We start from the raw sequence: 20,905 nt of genomic DNA, 5'->3' as shown, positions 1-20,905 counted from the left end.
AAAAGTTTCTAGTGTCCAAATGGTAAGAGATAGAATATCGGTTGTATACATCAAAACCTTCTTCTGGAACGAACGCATAAGTCTGCTCAAAAAAATCGATTCTGTCCACATCGACCTAGATACAGGAGCCATTTCTAGTTTTTTCGAGGTCGCTACGTAAAAATTTTTTCAGGTCGAAAAAAAGACCATCGAAAAAGGATTCGAATAAGCCCAACATGCAACACTTAAAAAAAAAAAAAAAAAAAAAAAAAAAGCGAAATAGGTTGTTCTTTATATGTATTGTTATATGACTACTACCATCACAACTAAATATACTAAGACATTAAAAAAAAAAATTTCAAGTTAACCAAAAACGGCTTTTTGTTGAATTTTATATGAAAACAACAAAACATCATTAAAAAACGAAAATCAAAAACCTATAAACAATCATCAAAAATCACTGCTGTGGTGGTAGATCGTGATGAGTCATATCGTGCTGCTGGACAAATAATTTAAAACGTATTAAATAACTTGTTGTTGTATTAAATCGTAGTTGCTAAATCTTTCTGAATTAGTGAAACTCTTGCATTTTCGATAAGAGAAAAACAACTGAATCGTCAACTTGAAATAAAAATTAGAGAGGGAAAAAGAGTAAAAGAAGGGATTAATTTCGTATATAAATTCAAGACTATATGAAAGATGTGATTATAACTGATTAACTAGTATCAAGAGAATTAACCAATAGATATCTAGGGACATGGGTAAGGTTATATTTTTATTACAGTATGTAAATTTCATATATTTTTTTTTGTTTTGTTTAGAGGATTTTATAGTTTGCCCATACGATAGGAGCCATCGAATGCTAGAGGGGAGACTCCAGAGGCATATATTTAGGTGTCATAGGGAGGCTTGGGAAAGGGAGCGACAGCTCCGCGAAGCTGCACTTCCCAAAGCATCACCACCGATACCATCTCAACCATCAAAATGGTTCAATTCTGAACCCCCAAAAGTAACATCACTCGAAAATTGGGACGACGACGCCAGTGGGACGTACGTTCCATCGTTGAAGGATGACTTGATGCTCGACAAGACATCAATAAATTTTTATAACGCTGTGTTCGGCAAAAATAAACAAAAATAATTTTTTGTTTTTGTCTGTCTCTACTCGTTAATTTGTACCACCCTACCAGAACTTACCATCTCTACAAGCTACCTCTCTAAATACTAACAGCGATACCATTCCCAAGGAGAACATGGACTTTTGTTTAAGAAATGCTCGTGTATGGTTTGTCACAATATTCCTGATATTATCGATACATCGATCCCACTACAGTATAAACAAGAATTTGTCTTAAGAAACAAAAGCCGCTGCAAGTCACCTAATTACACCATTATTGACGATTATAGTGGTTCCAAAAATTTTAGCGAAAATGCTACAGGATATTGTTTGGCAAAACCATTGATTTGGATATATACTGCCCAACATGCAACACTTAAAAAAAAAAAAAAACAAGCGAAATAAAATACTTATATTATTTATTGATATATAAATATTACTATTACAATACAAGCACCACTATCACTACTAATTCTACTACTAAAACATTTCAACACTTTTAACGCTACTAACACTACTACTGACACTATGAGATTATATACATTTTATTTTTACATATAGTTTCTTTAATTTGTCGGATTTTTGAATACTTTTTTTCATTTCGTTTTCTGCACCCCGCAATTCACTTTGTTCTTCCACTAACTGTCTTTGGAGAGTTGCAATTTGATTTGCTAATTTTTTAATGTTTTTTTTGCACTTTTTTTGTTTTTGCACTAGTTCCCTTTGTCGCGTATTATGTCTGTCCTGCGCTGCCCTACACTTCCACTTAAAATTATACAATAATGTAGATGCATTGTCTTCGTCTTCGAATTCATCACCCGAATCATCAGGTGCAGCAGGATGAGGTGTATCAGGGGCAGGTGTTGGTTGAGACGTCGGTGGTGATGGTGATTTGCGGACCGGTTGTTGCTGCTCCTCCTGCTGCTGTTGCTGCTGCTCCTGCTCCTGCTCCTGCTGCTCTTGCTGCTCTCTCTGCCTCTGTTCGTCTTCCTCCGTAACTCCGTAAACATTACGAAGGAAAGACAAGCTTTTTCCGTGCGCCTCTAACCCCTCAAACAGTGAGGGCGTCATAGAGACGCACGGCTCCTCCAGCCCTGATATATCTAGCTGGGAAGGTGTCTGGGAGTCTTCCACAGCGGAAGTGGAGGCGTCCTCACTTTTTGTTTTTAGTTTTTCAATTTCTTCCTCAGGTAGATCTGCAAGTCTACGCAGTTTGGGCAAAGGCGGCTGAAAATAAAATAAATACTTATAAACATTTCTACATTTTATGAATATAAAAACATTTTTTTTTTTTAAATTAATCAAAAATAAAAAACCTACCTGTATCACTACATCCTGGAGGATGTTAATTTTTGGTTTCTTGAGACTCAAGGAATACTTCATATTTTTTTTTTTTTCAACAATTAGCACTTAACACTAACAGACACAGAATTAAGACAAACAATTACGAGTTCCTATGCAAAATATATAGGAAAAATAATGCAGAATATGCAGAAAATAAATGGCGAAGAAGGGTGAAATGTCAAATCAGCAGTTTTACATGTCCATATATGGTCATTTAAAGATTGATTGCAATGAAGTAGGAGGGTGAAATGTCAAATCAGCAGTTTTTTCATGTCCATATATGGTCATTTAATAATTTATTGCAATTCAGCAATTCTTCAAACTATTTCCGTGTGAATTGCAATTCAGCAATTTTTTGATATTTGGTATATAAAAGTAACTTTTGTAAGCATGTGAGTACAGTTCACACATCAGATATGTTCTCATTAAAAAACACAAGTTTCATTTCTCGCAATCTTGATATATCTTCACTGAATGAAGAAAAACGTCGTATCATTCAAACAGTTGAAAGTTTGTTACATCAAAAATTTCGGTCGTCCAGAACTTTCATGGCTGGGGGATGTGCAGCGTTTCTCTTAGGTCGGACGTCTTCTTATACAGACATCGATATTTACGTCGAAGCAGATGAAAATACACAAAAATGGGCTAAGGATAACTGCGCAGACAATCACATGTCTAAATATGACTATCTTTATCAGTCCAAGTGGCCCTGCTGCTATTTGAAGTTTGATGGATTTATATTTAATATTATTTTTGTTGAACCTCGTCTTCAATTTTCGTTGGAAGCCAGAATTCTATGTATCCTTAAATCGTTCGACTTAACCGCGTGCAAAGTGGCAATACACTTTTCAAGTGGAATAAATCCTGTTCTTGTAGAATGGAAATTAACTGACCTGAACTTCGATAATGTCAAGAAAAAGGATCGCATCATTAAGTATAAGAAAAGAATTGAGAAAAATGAAAAGGAACAACGATTCGATCCCAACAGTTTGTCTATGTTGGCCTATACCGTCGTGGTAGATCATGATGACTCATATCGTGCTGCTGGACAAATACTTTGAAAGATATTTATATAACTTAATATTGTTATGCTGAATCATTGTAGTGTTGATTCCGTTAGATAAATATGTAAGAGGATATTAAATAAAACTCACAAACGTAACTAATTGTTTTATTGAACTAATATGTTTATACATTTTCAAACATTTATTGAACTATTGCATTTGCTACAGTGAGTGAAACAAATTAGTACTAAATAAAGAAACACACACACGCACAATTATTTTTGTGTGTCTTGACATGTTTCCGTTTGCCGCCTTCGAAACGATGATATATTTTTTTTAATATTTTCTGAATACGTCTCTGGCAGCGTGCGAGATCCAATGCATCGCAAGCTTTTTCGCTCTCCGTCATCTAACACCTTATTGTAATAATTTCGAAGGAATGCGGACATGTTTACGTTATTGTGGATTAATTCTGGGCGTAATTCAACGATTTCGAAACGAAATTGATATATGGCAACGATTTCATTATTTTGTACATTAATTACTGCATGTTTTTTTTTATATATATATATATAAAATCTGGTGTGGATACAAAAGTTGAATATCCGAATTTAATTGGGTCGTATTTATTTATGTTAATTTTCAATCCCAAAATTTCATACAACGCCCAACCGGAATCCTTTTCTGCAAATTTCTCTAATTTTTTCATGATTTTATCAATGACGTTTTCTTCGTACCATTCTTTTAAATTTGTGTTTTGATCAATGTGTTATTTTTTGTTGAAAATGTTTTAATGTCTGTTTCACTAGAGTGCGGTTGAATAAAATTTGCCGAAAAAATTACATTTACCTTAAGCATTGAGTTTTTCACTTCTTTTTTAATTCTAAACATAAAGCATTTAAAAGATTGTTGAAAAAAAAACTGAAGAGGATCTTTAACATGGTGGTTACTTATAAATCCTGTACGAATTCGTTGTTGAAAGCAGGATTCGACATCTTGCCATGTTACATTAGTCACCGATTTAAATTTGTTGGTTTTAATATAGCCTTCACCAGTTTTTATAGATAATAATTGTTTTTTCTTATTTAAAAGCTTTAGGTGATAAAATTTCAAATACGTCAAGCTTGTTCCTAAGGAATTTGCGTTTTCCAATATATTTTCTCAGGGGATTTTACATTTGAGTGCTTTTCTAATTATTATTATACTGTTATAACTAAAAAAATGTTTAGTTTCTTTGATTGTTTTGATTTTACTTAAGTATTCATGAATTAGCTTAAGAGAGTTTTTACATATAACCCTCACTGATTCTTGTGATTTCATTTTTTGTCGTGAAACTTGCTCACCACAGCAGAAAAAAAAAAAAAAAAGAACACTACTATGACCCGTGGAGTATATTGTATTGAATTGTAGCGTTGATGCTCTTAGATTAACATGTTGAAGTAAGTATATTAAATAAAACAATCTAGTAGCTAGTTGTTTTATCGAATCATACATTTGTTGTAGATTAACATGGTGAAGGATATTAAATAAAACAATCAAAAGTAGCTAATTGTTTTATTGAATCATACATTTGTTGGAGTATTTTATTTGCTAAAATAACTGAAACAAATTAATCCTAAATAAAGGAACACACAAAATACGATTACAAAAATAATTGCTCCTATCGAAGTAAATATCCATAGGGGAAGTTCAGCCTCCCAGAGTTTTCGCTCCCTCTCCCAGGCATCCCGATGACAGTTGAAAATATGTTTTCTCAACCTCTTCTCTAACAGCCTGTGGCTAGGATCATAAGGACAAATGATAAATTTTTCTACACAGAAAAAAAAAAAGTTTTTAAAACTTTACATACTACAACAAAAATGTATAAGCTTACCCATTTCTGCTGTTAAGTATTAACTTATGTACTTGCAAGAAACTTATTAATTCGTTCTTGTGTGTGTGTGATCTTTAATTTATACACCATATTAATCCCCACCCTTGCTTTTTTCCTTCCATTTTTGTTAAGGCTTTCTTAAAAAAATCACAGTACATAATTTTTGCATTACAACAGGGAAGAAAAAATCAATTGAAGAAAAACTACAGTCAATATGATCATTGTAATCTGAGAGATGTAAAATTGTACCTTAATGATACCATGTATCCCTACAAAAACATGAATGTTGATTTCACAAATAATCGGTATGCAATTGTCTATGATATGTTTAAAGAATTCCAGACATCGTTCTTATCCAAACAAACCAGCGAACTTCGATAAGGATGAAATGAAAAATACATCCCTGCACAAGATGTCGTCAGAGTGATGTAAATAATTTCATCTGTTATTGTATTATGTTTGGGGGTAAATAAAACTACATATAACCCATTTCTGTGTGTTTTATTCATGGCTACCAGAAATTACATGTAAAGTTTTCTTATAATCATCTAACTTAATCGAGGGCCATTTTGTTGAATCCGGTCCCTCAGTCCATCCTAATGGTATTTCAGGATTGGCTTCTCCTTTGACAATGTTCTTTTTGATCCAGTTGAAAATTCTTCGGTGCTCCTGATTTTGAGAAGGTTGAAATGCGAAAGAATCGTAATTTATTATTTCTAAAGACTCATAGAAAGTACTGAGCGCTTTATGGTTTGCCAAATACGCAGCCCGACACATAAATTCATCCACGCACTGGTCGATCCTTCGATAATTTTTCCGGATATTCTCAACAGGATAGAATATATCTCCAAGATTCTGCCAGCGATTATCACTCAATAATTTATAAATAAAACATTTATACGTTAGAGTATTGTCCAAATAGTTGGTGGTCATCAAAAACTCCAAAGCAGCATAATTTAAATTTTCAATTTGGTCTCTTTCGCATACATGTAGAAATGCATCAATGTAACCATCGACACATTGCTTTCTTTGTAGCAGAATACAAATGTCAAGTGTATAAAAGTCACTTTCACTTTCGGCAATCCATTTAAACACTTCGTCCGGTACAATAAAATCTTTTTTATCGATGAGATGAAGGAATAAATTTAATTTCGTTCGATCACTCGCAGCGGCTTTAAGATATGTTTTGTACACGCTTTCGGATGCACAAAATGCTTGTAAATCAACAAATTGTCTCAAGTCAGACATTGTTGTAATCATAAAATAACCAACATCAGTGAAATTTAATTGCTTATATATGACAATTCCCACTTTTTTTAAATTACGTGCGAAATATGATATCCCCAAGGTTTCGTATCCGTTGCGAATCTTATGACAATTCTTTTGTCATCATTGGGGCTGAGAACTACTTTTTCTTGTTTTACTGTGTAAACAGTATGATGTTTGGACTTGATGAGTCTTTGGGATTTTTCGTAACTTCGATTATTAAATAAACAATCTTTGTAATTTTCAAACGTTATTGTTTTAAGTGATGCTTTTGTACTACCTTTGGATTTCTTAACTAATTTTTTATTGAAATCATAACTTGCAGTTCTAGATGCGTACATTTTAGATCTGAGACCCACAAATTCTAGCATAATCTTACCGTTATTTTCATCTTTCTTATTTTTAAGTTCTATATCATAAATATTATATAAATCATAGTCAGAAGTATCAAATCTATGTGAATCATTCATTAATTCACATATAAACAAAAAACTAGTCAACGGGTCATAGTAGTGTTCTTTTTTTTTTTTCTGCTGTGGTGAGCAAGTTTCACGACAAAAAATGAAATCACAAGAATCAGTGAGGGTTATATGTAAAAACTCTCTTAAGCTAATTCATGAATACTTAAGTAAAATCAAAACAATCAAAGAAACTAAACATTTTTTTAGTTATAACAGTATAATAATAATTAGAAAAGCACTCAAATGTAAAATCCCCTGAGAAAATATATTGGAAAACGCAAATTCCTTAGGAACAAGCTTGACGTATTTGAAATTTTATCACCTAAAGCTTTTAAATAAGAAAAAACAATTATTATCTATAAAAACTGGTGAAGGCTATATTAAAACCAACAAATTTAAATCGGTGACTAATGTAACATGGCAAGATGTCGAATCCTGCTTTCAACAACGAATTCGTACAGGATTTATAAGTAACCACCATGTTAAAGATCCTCTTCAGTTTTTTTTTCAACAATCTTTTAAATGCTTTATGTTTAGAATTAAAAAAGAAGTGAAAAACTCAATGCTTAAGGTAAATGTAATTTTTTCGGCAAATTTTATTCAACCGCACTCTAGTGAAACAGACATTAAAACATTTTCAACAAAAAATAACACATTGATCAAAACACAAATTTAAAAGAATGGTACGAAGAAAACGTCATTGATAAAATCATGAAAAAATTAGAGAAATTTGCAGAAAAGGATTCCGGTTGGGCGTTGTATGAAATTTTGGGATTGAAAATTAACATAAATAAATACGACCCAATTAAATTCGGATATTCAACTTTTGTATCCACACCAGATTTTATATATATATATATAAAAAAAAACATGCAGTAATTAATGTACAAAATAATGAAATCGTTGCCATATATCAATTTCGTTTCGAAATCGTTGAATTACGCCCAGAATTAATCCACAATAACGTAAACATGTCCGCATTCCTTCGAAATTATTACAATAAGGTGTTAGATGACGGAGAGCGAAAAAGCTTGCGATGCATTGGATCTCGCACGCTGCCAGAGACGTATTCAGAAAATATTAAAAAAAATATATCATCGTTTCGAAGGCGGCAAACGGAAACATGTCAAGACACACAAAAATAATTGTGCGTGTGTGTGTTTCTTTATTTAGTACTAATTTGTTTCACTCACTGTAGCAAATGCAATAGTTCAATAAATGTTTGAAAATGTATAAACATATTAGTTCAATAAAACAATTAGTTACGTTTGTGAGTTTTATTTAATATCCTCTTACATATTTATCTAACGGAATCAACACTACAATGATTCAGCATAACAATATTAAGTTATATAAATATCTTTCAAAGTATTTGTCCAGCAGCACGATATGAGTCATCATGATCTACCACGACGGTATAGGCCAACATAGACAAACTGTTGGGATCGAATCGTTGTTCCTTTTCATTTTTCTCAATTCTTTTCTTATACTTAATGATGCGATCCTTTTTCTTGACATTATCGAAGTTCAGGTCAGTTAATTTCCATTCTACAAGAACAGGATTTATTCCACTTGAAAAGTGTATTGCCACTTTGCACGCGGTTAAGTCGAACGATTTAAGGATACATAGAATTCTGGCTTCCAACGAAAATTGAAGACGAGGTTCAACAAAAATAATATTAAATATAAATCCATCAAACTTCAAATAGCAGCAGGGCCACTTGGACTGATAAAGATAGTCATATTTAGACATGTGATTGTCTGCGCAGTTATCCTTAGCCCATTTTTGTGTATTTTCATCTGCTTCGACGTAAATATCGATGTCTGTATAAGAAGACGTCCGACCTAAGAGAAACGCTGCACATCCCCCAGCCATGAAAGTTCTGGACGACCGAAATTTTTGATGTAACAAACTTTCAACTGTTTGAATGATACGACGTTTTTCTTCATTCAGTGAAGATATATCAAGATTGCGAGAAATGAAACTTGTGTTTTTTAATGAGAACATATCTGATGTGTGAACTGTACTCACATGCTTACAAAAGTTACTTTTATATACCAAATATCAAAAAATTGCTGAATTGCAATTCACACGGAAATAGTTTGAAGAATTGCTGAATTGCAATAAATTATTAAATGACCATATATGGACATGAAAAAACTGCTGATTTGACATTTCACCCTCCTACTTCATTGCAATCAATCTTTAAATGACCATATATGGACATGTAAAACTGCTGATTTGACATTTCACCCTTCTTCGCCATTTATTTTCTGCATATTCTGCATTATTTTTCCTATATATTTTGCATAGGAACTCGTAATTGTTTGTCTTAATTCTGTGTCTGTTAGTGTTAAGTGCTAATTGTTGAAAAAAAAAAAAATATGAAGTATTCCTTGAGTCTCAAGAAACCAAAAATTAACATCCTCCAGGATGTAGTGATACAGGTAGGTTTTTTATTTTTGATTAATTTAAAAAAAAAAAATGTTTTTATATTCATAAAATGTAGAAATGTTTATAAGTATTTATTTTATTTTCAGCCGCCTTTGCCCAAACTGCGTAGACTTGCAGATCTACCTGAGGAAGAAATTGAAAAACTAAAAACAAAAAGTGAGGACGCCTCCACTTCCGCTGTGGAAGACTCCCAGACACCTTCCCAGCTAGATATATCAGGGCTGGAGGAGCCGTGCGTCTCTATGACGCCCTCACTGTTTGAGGGGTTAGAGGCGCACGGAAAAAGCTTGTCTTTCCTTCGTAATGTTTACGGAGTTACGGAGGAAGACGAACAGAGGCAGAGAGAGCAGCAAGAGCAGCAGGAGCAGGAGCAGGAGCAGCAGCAACAGCAGCAGGAGGAGCAGCAACAACCGGTCCGCAAATCACCATCACCACCGACGTCTCAACCAACACCTGCCCCTGATACACCTCATCCTGCTGCACCTGATGATTCGGGTGATGAATTCGAAGACGAAGACAATGCATCTACATTATTGTATAATTTTAAGTGGAAGTGTAGGGCAGCGCAGGACAGACATAATACGCGACAAAGGGAACTAGTGCAAAAACAAAAAAAGTGCAAAAAACATTAAAAAATTAGCAAATCAAATTGCAACTCTCCAAAGACAGTTAGTGGAAGAACAAAGTGAATTGCGGGGTGCAGAAAACGAAATGAAAAAAAGTATTCAAAAATCCGACAAATTAAAGAAACTATATGTAAAAATAAAATGTATATAATCTCATAGTGTCAGTAGTAGTGTTAGTAGCGTTAAAAGTGTTGAAATGTTTTAGTAGTAGAATTAGTAGTGATAGTGGTGCTTGTATTGTAATAGTAATATTTATATATCAATAAATAATATAAGTATTTTATTTCGCTTGTTTTTTTTTTTTTTAAGTGTTGCATGTTGGGCAGTATATATCCAAATCAATGGTTTTGCCAAACAATATCCTGTAGCATTTTCGCTAAAATTTTTGGAACCACTATAATCGTCAATAATGGTGTAATTAGGTGACTTGCAGCGGCTTTTGTTTCTTAAGACAAATTCTTGTTTATACTGTAGTGGGATCGATGTATCGATAATATCAGGAATATTGTGACAAACCATACACGAGCATTTCTTAAACAAAAGTCCATGTTCTCCTTGGGAATGGTATCGCTGTTAGTATTTAGAGAGGTAGCTTGTAGAGATGGTAAGTTCTGGTAGGGTGGTACAAATTAACGAGTAGAGACAGACAAAAACAAAAAATTATTTTTGTTTATTTTTGCCGAACACAGCGTTATAAAAATTTATTGATGTCTTGTCGAGCATCAAGTCATCCTTCAACGATGGAACGTACGTCCCACTGGCGTCGTCGTCCCAATTTTCGAGTGATGTTACTTTTGGGGGTTCAGAATTGAACCATTTTGATGGTTGAGATGGTATCGGTGGTGATGCTTTGGGAAGTGCAGCTTCGCGGAGCTGTCGCTCCCTTTCCCAAGCCTCCCTATGACACCTAAATATATGCCTCTGGAGTCTCCCCTCTAGCATTCGATGGCTCCTATCGTATGGGCAAACTATAAAATCCTCTAAACAAAACAAAAAAAAATATATGAAATTTACATACTGTAATAAAAATATAACCTTACCCATGTCCCTAGATATCTATTGGTTAATTCTCTTGATACTAGTTAATCAGTTATAATCACATCTTTCATATAGTCTTGAATTTATATACGAAATTAATCCCTTCTTTTACTCTTTTTCCCTCTCTAATTTTTATTTCAAGTTGACGATTCAGTTGTTTTTCTCTTATCGAAAATGCAAGAGTTTCACTAATTCAGAAAGATTTAGCAACTACGATTTAATACAACAACAAGTTATTTAATACGTTTTAAATTATTTGTCCAGCAGCACGATATGACTCATCACGATCTACCACCACAGCAGTGATTTTTGATGATTGTTTATAGGTTTTTGATTTTCGTTTTTTAATGATGTTTTGTTGTTTTCATATAAAATTCAACAAAAAGCCGTTTTTGGTTAACTTGAAATTTTTTTTTTTAATGTCTTAGTATATTTAGTTGTGATGGTAGTAGTCATATAACAATACATATAAAGAACAACCTATTTCGCTTTTTTTTTTTTTTTTTTTTTTTTTTTAAGTGTTGCATGTTGGGCTTATTCGAATCCTTTTTCGATGGTCTTTTTTTCGACCTGAAAAAATTTTTACGTAGCGACCTCGAAAAAACTAGAAATGGCTCCTGTATCTAGGTCGATGTGGACAGAATCGATTTTTTTGAGCAGACTTATGCGTTCGTTCCAGAAGAAGGTTTTGATGTATACAACCGATATTCTATCTCTTACCATTTGGACACTAGAAACTTTTGCCCTTTTCTCCCTTATTTTCAACTTTTTTGAAAATTTTTTTTGCTCAACATATGGCTTAATTTTTTTAGCTTTTCCCCGTTCCCCTGAGCCGACATGCTACCTCTTACCGCTTACGAACTATGACGTTTTTCCGTTATTACTACTAAACGGTAGCAAAAAATATTTATTTTGCTAAGTGGACCTATAGACTGTTCACTCAGAAATATTTTGGTACAAAAATATATTTTTTAAGTTTTACCGTTTGGGCGCCACAAACTTTTGCCCTTTTCACAGTCATGTCAAAAGTTAGCGAAAAACCGTCGACGGCTATCGATATTATTTGTTTTTGTCAATCTTTTTTGCTCTATACACGAACCTCCTATCTCTTACCATTTTCGAGTAACAAAAATTTTTTCTATTTAAACGGTAGATACACCTATGAGTCATAATCATTTTTACACACGATTAGATAGTACTTCATGAATATGCATTTGATTTTGTGGAAAAACAAACTTTTCAAAATTTGGATTTTTTTTTTGAGATTTTTTTTGTTTTAATTTTTCTTTGGATTCTTTGAATTTTTTAAATTTTTTTTTTCACCAAAACTTCTAATTTACTTTCCTACTGCTCAAGGAAAACTTTTTTTCGAATTTTGACAACCTTTTTTGACAAAAATTGTTGCGCCCCAAACTCAAATTTTCACATATTTAATTACATGGACCTATTGATTATTCATCCAAAAATATTTTGACACAAAAAACAAATTTTTAACTAATTCCGTTTGGTCACCACAAACTTTTGCCCTTTTCTCCGAAATGCTAAACTCAAACTAAAAACCGTCGACACAGGTGCATGTGTTTCGTATTTTAGGAACTTTTTTGTTCTTTGCACGAACCTCGTATCTCTTACCGTCTTCGAGTAAAACATTTTTTTTTTTATATTTAAACAATTATTGCACCTCCAACCCACATTTATTTTTACACAAATGTGTCATTAGTTTATAGGGATGCATTTTTATTTTTTTAACAAACTTTCTGCCCTTTGGCACCCTCAAGCGATAATTCTTTTTTTTTAATATTTCCGAATACGTCCCTGTCTATTGAAGATAAGAGCGTCCAGTTCCGTAAGAATTTGCTGAAACAGCATCGCGTTATTTCATTCTGTGTTGTAATAATGACGGGCGGCGTGTTTCGGTTTATGAATTTTACCGTGAAAAGATTTGGGAAAAAGGTGGTTTTGTTGAACTAAATGGTGGCTTCTGTGAAGTGTGCGTGTATTTGAATGTTTTCGAGGGAGAACGGATGATTTTATTGCCTGTTTTCAATGTCGTAAGTAACAATTTTTTTAATTTTTAACAACACACTCGCCTTCTGACATTTGAGATTTTATTCTAATAATCACGGACAAATAAGCTTAAATCGGCAGAAAGTTGCTGATGAACATTTATTTATTAAGAAAATAACAGGAGTTTTGTCGGAGCAAACACGGCTTTTATTCGTTGCTGTTATTCCCAATTAAATAATTTTAGATGAGACTGGGGAAAATAATACACCAAACGAAATAAACAATATTTATTATAATTTCAATTACAGCTTAAGATTATACAAACTAGTTCGTATTTTATACATTTTAAGAAACTAATAAGTTTTAAATTTAAATCTAATTTACGACGCAGTGGTTTAACCGCAATGTGCACAGTTATTTAACTGATTTTCTTTGCTGAATAATTTTCAATTCTGAATCCAATTTTTCGATTGTTTCTCTAAATTTTCGCTTCTTCTCCATCATTTTTTCGATTAAGGGCTTTATTTGCAATTCGAAACGTTCCACATTCATTTGAAATCTTTTAACATCGTATAACCAAGTATTAATTCGGCTTTCTTTATCATTTATTAAGAAAATAACCGGAACTTTGTCGAAACAAACACGTCTGTTATTCATGACAGTTTGCAATCAAATATTTTTTACATGAGACTGGGGAAAATAATACACCGAACGAATTAAATAATATTTATTATAATTTCTATTACAGCTTAAGATTATTCAATTTAGTTCTTATTTCATACATTTTAATTGCTTCTTTTAAATAACTAATTCGTTTTAAATGTAATTCTAATCTACGACGAAGCAGTCTAACTGCACTTGATTTGTTTTCCACATGAACCAATGCCTTCTTCATTCTTCGATAAATTCGATATTGATGGTTCGACCGATCGGACCTCTATTTACCAAGTACAATTTCAAGCCGTTCACGATCTTCTGGTTCAGATCGCTGATCACTGAGTCGGTGAATTTTTCGGTAAATCTCTGTGGAAGTATCGTTCTAGACTCTTCAAGTTGCACAAATATCTTGTCACCGTACTTTGTAGACAGTTTACTAAAATTTTTTGTTAAAAATTTTTTATTTTCTTCTAAAGTTTTCGCACTCACAAAAGCTTGCAAGTGAGACTCTTTATTCAAGGTAGAAATGAAAGATGACATTTCTAAGTGTTAAATAATTGAATTCAAAAAACTAATTAATTCTTACACACGAATCCATCGACTTTTATACAAGTATAAAACGGAAGTGGGGATGCGAGATTGCGTCCGAGATCCCTCCCCGACCTAAACGAAAAGAGGGGATAGATCTCGAGATGAACGAGGGCAATAAACGACCAAGGTCGAGCAACGACTAGGTCAATGATCGCCCGATGAAAAGTAATGGGGGAGCTGGACCAGCTGGCAAGGTCAGCCACGTGCACCGACAAGCTCGACAACAAATGAAAGGTCAATGACCGCTCGATGAAAAGTAATGGGGGAGCTGGACCAGTTTGACCTCATTTGACCTGGTCTAGAACCCCCACTATATAACTACTGTTAATGATTTTTAATTGTTTTTGTATTTTCAATTTTTCGAATTTACGATTTTTTGATGTTTCGATTTCCCTGTTTTAATTATTTAATATTTCAATTTTTTTAAGTTTTCGAATTTTTAATTTCTCGATACATTGGTTTTTTGATTTTTAAAATTTTTCATTTTTCGAAATCTCGATTTTTCAATTTTTCGATTTCTCAATTTTCCGAAGTTTCAGATTTAGGATTTTTCATTTCTCAATTTTTGGCGTTTCTAAATTTTTGGTTTTTCATTTTTTCGATTAACAAATTTATCTAATTTTCGACTTTTGATTTCTCCATTCTTTTAGCGTTTGGACATTTGGAATTTTCAATTTTTCAATTTCTTGGTTTTTCCAATTCAATTTTTAAAATTTTCGATTTTTCGATTTTTACGTTTTAGATTTTTCGATTTTTCAGTTTTCAATTTTTTGATGTTTCTGTTTCTCGATTTTTCAATTATTCGATTATACAATTTTTGGATATTTTAATTTTTAGATGTTTTAAATTTTCAATTGATCGATTTTTAACATTTTTGATTTTAAATTTTTTTAATTTCTCGACTTTCGGTTTTTCGATTTTCCAGTTTTTTACTTTTTGATTTCAGAATTTTAGATTTTTCGATTTTTCAGTTTTCAATTTTGTGATGTTTGGATTTTTCAATTTCCCGATTCTTCAATTTTTTCGACCTTTCAATTTCGGGATTTTTCAATTTCTTAATTTTTCAGTTTTTCATTTCTTAAATTTTTCGATTTTTTAAATGTTGGATTTTCCGATTTCTCAATTTCTCGTTTTTATGATTTTCAGTTTTTTTGAATTTTCAATTTCACAATTTTCCGAGGTTTCATATTCACGATTTTTCATTTTTTCAATCTTTGATTTTTCGATTAACCAATTAATCCATTTTTCGACTTTTGACTTCTCCATTCATTTGGCTTTTGGACATTTGGATTTTTCAATTTTTTGGTTTTCCCATTTCTCGATTTATCAACTTTTCGGTTTTTCGATTCCTCAATTTCGGAATTTTTCAATTTCTCGATTTTTCAGTTTCTCATTTCTCCAATTTTTCGATTTTTTAAATTTTGGATTTTTCAATTTGTCAATTTCTCGTTTTAATGATTTTTAATTTGTTTGTATTTTCAATTTTTCGAATTTACGATTTTTTGATTTCCCTGTTTAAATTTTTTAATATTCCAATTTTTTAAGTTTTCGAATTTTTGATTTCTCGATATATTGGTTTTTCGATTTTTAAAATTTTTCATTCTTCGAAATCTCGATTTTTCAATTTTCCGAAGTTTCAGATTTAGGATTTTTCATTTTTTCAATTTTTGGCGTTTCTAATTTTTTTCCTTTTTTCGATTAACAAATTTCGACTTTTGATTTCTCCATTCTTTTAGCTTTTGGACATTTGGAATTTTCAATTTTTCAATTTCTTGGTTTTTCCATTTCTTGATTTATCAAATTTTCGGTCTTTCGATTTCTCGATTTTTTTGGTGTTTCCAATTCAATTTTTTTAAATTTTAGATTTTTCGACTTTTCGATTTTTTGATGTTTCGGTTTTTCGATTTTTCAATTTTTCGATTATACAATTTTTGAATATTTTAATTTTTAGATGTCCTAAATTTTTGGATTTTCCGGTGCCTCAGTTTTTTATTTTTTCAATTTTTCAAATGTTTAAATATTATATTTTTCGATTTTTTATTTTTGGTCTTTCGATTTTTCGACTTCTTGGTTTCAGATTTCAATTTTCCAATTTTGCGATTTAAACATTTTTGATTCTACGTTTTTTCAGTTTTTTGACTTTCGGTTTTTCGATTTTCCAATTTTTTCAAATTTCAATTTTTGGATATCAAGATTTAGATGTTTCGATTTTTCGATTTTTTACTTTTTGATTTTTAAATTTTAGATTCTTCAATTTTCTCGACCTTTCAATTTCGGGATTTTTCAATTTCTTAATTTTTCAGTTTTACATTTCTTAAATTTTTCGATTTTTTAAATTTTGGATTTTCCGATTTCTCAATTTCTCGTTTTTATGATTTTTAGTTTTTTTGAATTTTCAATTTTTCAAATTTACGATTTTTTGATTTCCCTGTTTTAATTTTTTAATATTCCAATTTGTTAACTTTTCGAATTTTTGATTTCTCGATATATTGGTTTTTTTAGTTTTAGAAGTTTTCATTTTTCCGATTTCTCGTTTTTTCAATTTTTCGATTAATTTTCGATTTTTAAAATTTCTCATTCTTCGAAATCTCGATTTTTCAATTTTCCGAAGTTTCAGATTTAGGATTTTTCGACTTCTTGGTTTCAGATTTCAGTTTTCCAATTTTTCGAATTTTAACATTTACGTTTTTTCAATTTTTTACTTTTTGATTTTTAAATTTTAGATTTTTCAATTTTCCGATTTTTTAAATTTTACAATTTTTGATATTTCAATTTTTCGATTCTTCAATTTTTTCGATCTTTCAGTTTCGTGATTTTTTAATTTCCATATTTTTCAGTTTTTAGATTTCTCAGTTTCTCGTTTTTATGATTTTTCATATTTTTCAATTTTTCGATTTTTTAATTTTACATTTTTTGATATTTCAATTTTTCGATTCTTCAATTTTTTCGATCTTTCAGTTTCGTGATTTTTCAATTTCCCTATTTTTCAGTTTTTCAATTCTTCAATTTTTAGTTTTCTCAATTTTTCGTTTTTATGAATTTTCATTTTTTGATTTGTAAATTTTTCGATTTTTTGAATTTTACATTTTTTGATATTATATATGTTTCGATTTCCCTATGTTTACTTTTTTTAATATTTCTTTTTTTTTATTTTTCGAACTTTTGATTCCTCGATATCTTGATCTTTCAATTTTCAAAATTTTTCATTTTTTCGATTTCTCGATTTTGCAAATTTTCGATTTCTCAATTTTTTTATTTCTAGACTTCTCAATTTTTTGTCTCGAGTGCTCGACCTTCCAATTTTTTTACTTTTACGTTGAATTGTATATATTGACGAATTTAACATACGCGTTATTAAAAAAAAAGTAAGTAAGCGGGTCATAATTTAAACTTGTTCCATAAAAGTAACCTGTTCCTCAGGTACAAAATACAAAATGTGCAACGAAATCTTCACAGTGAACTGAGAAATGCACATCTTACCACTTATATTGTGTGCTGTGGTCGCAAGTACGTGCGTAAAAGTGCGTAAGTTACGCCATTCTATATATTTGTTTCAGTTTTAATTATAATTTTTCAGCTCCTAATTTCAAAAAATGTAATCGCCATTTGGCAAATTTTAACGAATGTCTTCGTGTGGCTGCTCAGTACAGCATTTCCCAAATGTACAGACCCTATAAACGCGTACGTCTCCCTACAATCGATCCCTTAAAAGTTACTGAATTGTCTTCATCCATTAACACCAACTTTATTCAAATGGACGAAAATCTAAAAAACTGCGAAATTGGCGGAATGTCCAAGGGGCAATTTAAAAAGACCGAACTTGACTTTAATAGGCGACTTATGTCAATGACGGTCATTTTTCCATCCCTTCGCTCTTCCTGTCGCTACAAGCTAAACGGCACCATTTTGGCGCTGCCAATCAATGGTGAAGGTTCCAGCTGGTTTGACTGGAGTAAGACCAAATTTTTCTTTTTCGTAGACGTAATTTTTTGTTTTAGCTAATTTTGAAGTGTCTTTTAACGTCAGGTACGGAGAAGTTGTTAAAAATAATAAAACGTATGTGGAAATTTCTACATGTAAGGTAAACGGAGCACCTGAAGACCTTCGCATTAAAATCGATAATCTTTTTAATGGGGATAAAGAAGCTGGCGACCGCACTAATCGACTTTTGAATGACAATTGGAGAGTACTGTATGAAGATATCAGTGGTGATTATTTGGAGATTCCTTGCTTTCTTTTTGTGAATGTAATGGGCGGGTTTTTTTCAAGAGTCTCACTTGAAGAAATGTTCGACTAATTTAGCTAAATAAATAAAAAAGCGTGTTTTCTATCAATTATTTTTTTTTCTATTTTGTGTCATTTTGTTAATCAAAATTGTACAATTTTTCGAATTTTCGGTTATTCGGGTTTTCAATTTTCGGTTGCCCAATTTTTCGATATTTGAGTTTTAGGATTTTTCAGTTTTTCGACTTCTCAAGGTTTCGATAATTCAGTTTTGGGATTTCTTGATTCTTTAATTTCTCGATTTTTTTAAATTTTCGATTTCTCGATTTTTTTAGTTTTCGGTTTCCCAATTTTCTGATATTTCAGTTTTACGATTTTTCAATTTTACGATTTTTCAATTTTTGATGTTTCCAAATTTTGGATCTTTTCGATTAACTATGGATGAGTCGATTTTTCGGCTTTTAGATTTCTGGATTTTTGACTTGTCAACATTTAGATTTTTCGATTTTTTGATATCCCGATTTTTCAGTTTTTCAATTCTTCAATTTTTGATTTTTCACTTTTTCAAATATCTCTTATGATTCTTTTAAAATTAAAAGTAGCCCTAAAGATTCTTGCAAAATTTTTCGAAAACGAAACACAAGAAGCTCTAAAGATTCTTTGAAACTTTTCAAAAACGAAGCACCAGGAGCCTTCAAGAGTTTTTTAACTTTTTCGAAAAAAAAACACCAGGCGCCCTCAAGATTCTTTTAAACTTTTTCGAAAACGAAATACAAGTAGCCCTAAAATTCTTTCTCAATTTTTTGATAACGAAACACGAGAAGCTCTAAATATTCTTTTAAACTTTTTCGAAAACAAAAGACCAGAAGTCGTCAAGATTGTTTAAAATTTTATGAAAACAAAACACCAGGAACCTTCAAGATGCTTTAAAAATTTTTCGAAAAAAAACACCAGGAACCCTCAAGATTCTTTTCAACATTTTCGGAAACAAAACGCCAGTAGCCTTAAAGATTCTCACAAAATTGTTAGAAAACGAAACGCCAGCAGCCCTAAGATTCTTTCAAAATTTTTCGACAACGAAACACGAGGAACCTTAAGGATTCTTTTAAGCTTTTTCAAAAACGAAACACCAGAAATCTAAAGATTCGTTCAAAAATGTTTGAAAACGAATTACGAGGAGCCCTCAAAAGTGTTTAAACTTTTTCGAAAACAACACATCAGGAGCCCTTAAGATCCTTTTAAAATTTTTCGAACACAAAAACCGGGAGCTTTCAAGATTCTGTTAAACTTTTCCAAAGACAAAATATCAGGAGCTTTTAAGATTATTTAATTTTTTTTCCAAAACTAAACACAAGTAACCCTAATGATTCTTTCAAAATTTTTCGAAAACGAAACACGAGGAGCACTCAAAATTATTTAAAACTTTTCGAAAACAAAAAAACAGGAACCTTCAAGATGTTTTTAAAAAAATTTCGGCAAAAAACTCTAGGAGCCCAAACAATTCTTTCAAAATTTTTCGAAAACGAAACGCGAGGAACACTAAGGATTCGTGTAAACTTTTTCGAAAACGAAACACCAGAAATCTAAACATTCTTTCAAAAATGTTTGAAAACGAATTACGAGGAGCCCTCAACAGTTTTTAAACTTTTTAGAAAACAAAACATCAGGAGTCCTTAAGATTCTATTAAAATTTTTTGAAAGCAAAACACCAGGAGCTCTCAAGATTTTGTTAAACTTTTTCAAATACAAAATTTCAAGAGCTTTTAAGATTCTTTTCAACTTTTTCCAAAACTAAACATAAGCAGCCCTGAAGTTTCTTTCAAAATTTTTCGAAAACGCAACACGAGGAGCCCTAAAGATTCTTTTAAACTTTTTCAAAAACGAAACGTCAAAAGCCTTCAAGATTTTTTTAAACTTTTTCAAAACGAGACACCAGGAGCTCTTAGGATTCTTTTAAATTTTTTCGAAAACGAAACACTAGAAGCCTCTAAGATTCTTTTAAGCTTTTTCGAAAACAAAACACCAGGAGCCCAAAAAGTTCTTTCAAAATTTTTAGAAAGCGAAACACGAACTGCCCTAAGGATTCTTTTAAGCTTTTTCGAAAACAAAACACCAGGAAAATTAAAGATTCTCTCGAAAATGTTTGAAAACAAATTACGAGGAGCTCTCAAAAGTTTTTAAACTTTTTCGAAAACAAAACACCACGAGCTCAAAAAAATTTTTCAAAATGTTTCGAAAACAACGCCAGAAGCCCTAAAGATTC

The 20,905-nt window shown here is 31.6% G+C and overlaps 1 protein-coding gene across 2 annotated transcripts in view; it reads left to right on the top strand.

Moving 5' to 3' along the window:
- Positions 1-20,905, top strand: part of LOC135140077 (chloride channel protein 2) — a 67,030-nt gene that overhangs the window by 23,102 nt on the left and 23,023 nt on the right. The window contains exon 1 of one of the 2 annotated variants that reach the window (XM_064070479.1): positions 13,087-13,214. The exons of the other annotated variant lie outside the window; for it this stretch is intronic. Within the exon in view, the coding sequence (XP_063926549.1) occupies positions 13,188-13,214 (27 nt within the window). The 5' untranslated portion in view covers positions 13,087-13,187. Of the gene's footprint in view, positions 1-13,086; positions 13,215-20,905 lie in introns of those variants that run through there. 2 annotated transcript variants of the gene reach the window in all.

Source organism: Zophobas morio, unplaced genomic scaffold, assembly GCF_036711695.1.
Source record: "Zophobas morio isolate AGI-343-1 ecotype UQ-CSIRO unplaced genomic scaffold, CSIRO_AGI_Zmor_V1 ptg000038l, whole genome shotgun sequence".
In the NCBI taxonomy this organism is placed as follows: Eukaryota; Metazoa; Arthropoda; class Insecta; order Coleoptera; family Tenebrionidae; genus Zophobas; species Zophobas morio.
Note: the sequence above shows the minus strand (reverse complement) of the source record. Positions and strands in the feature narration are given on the sequence as shown.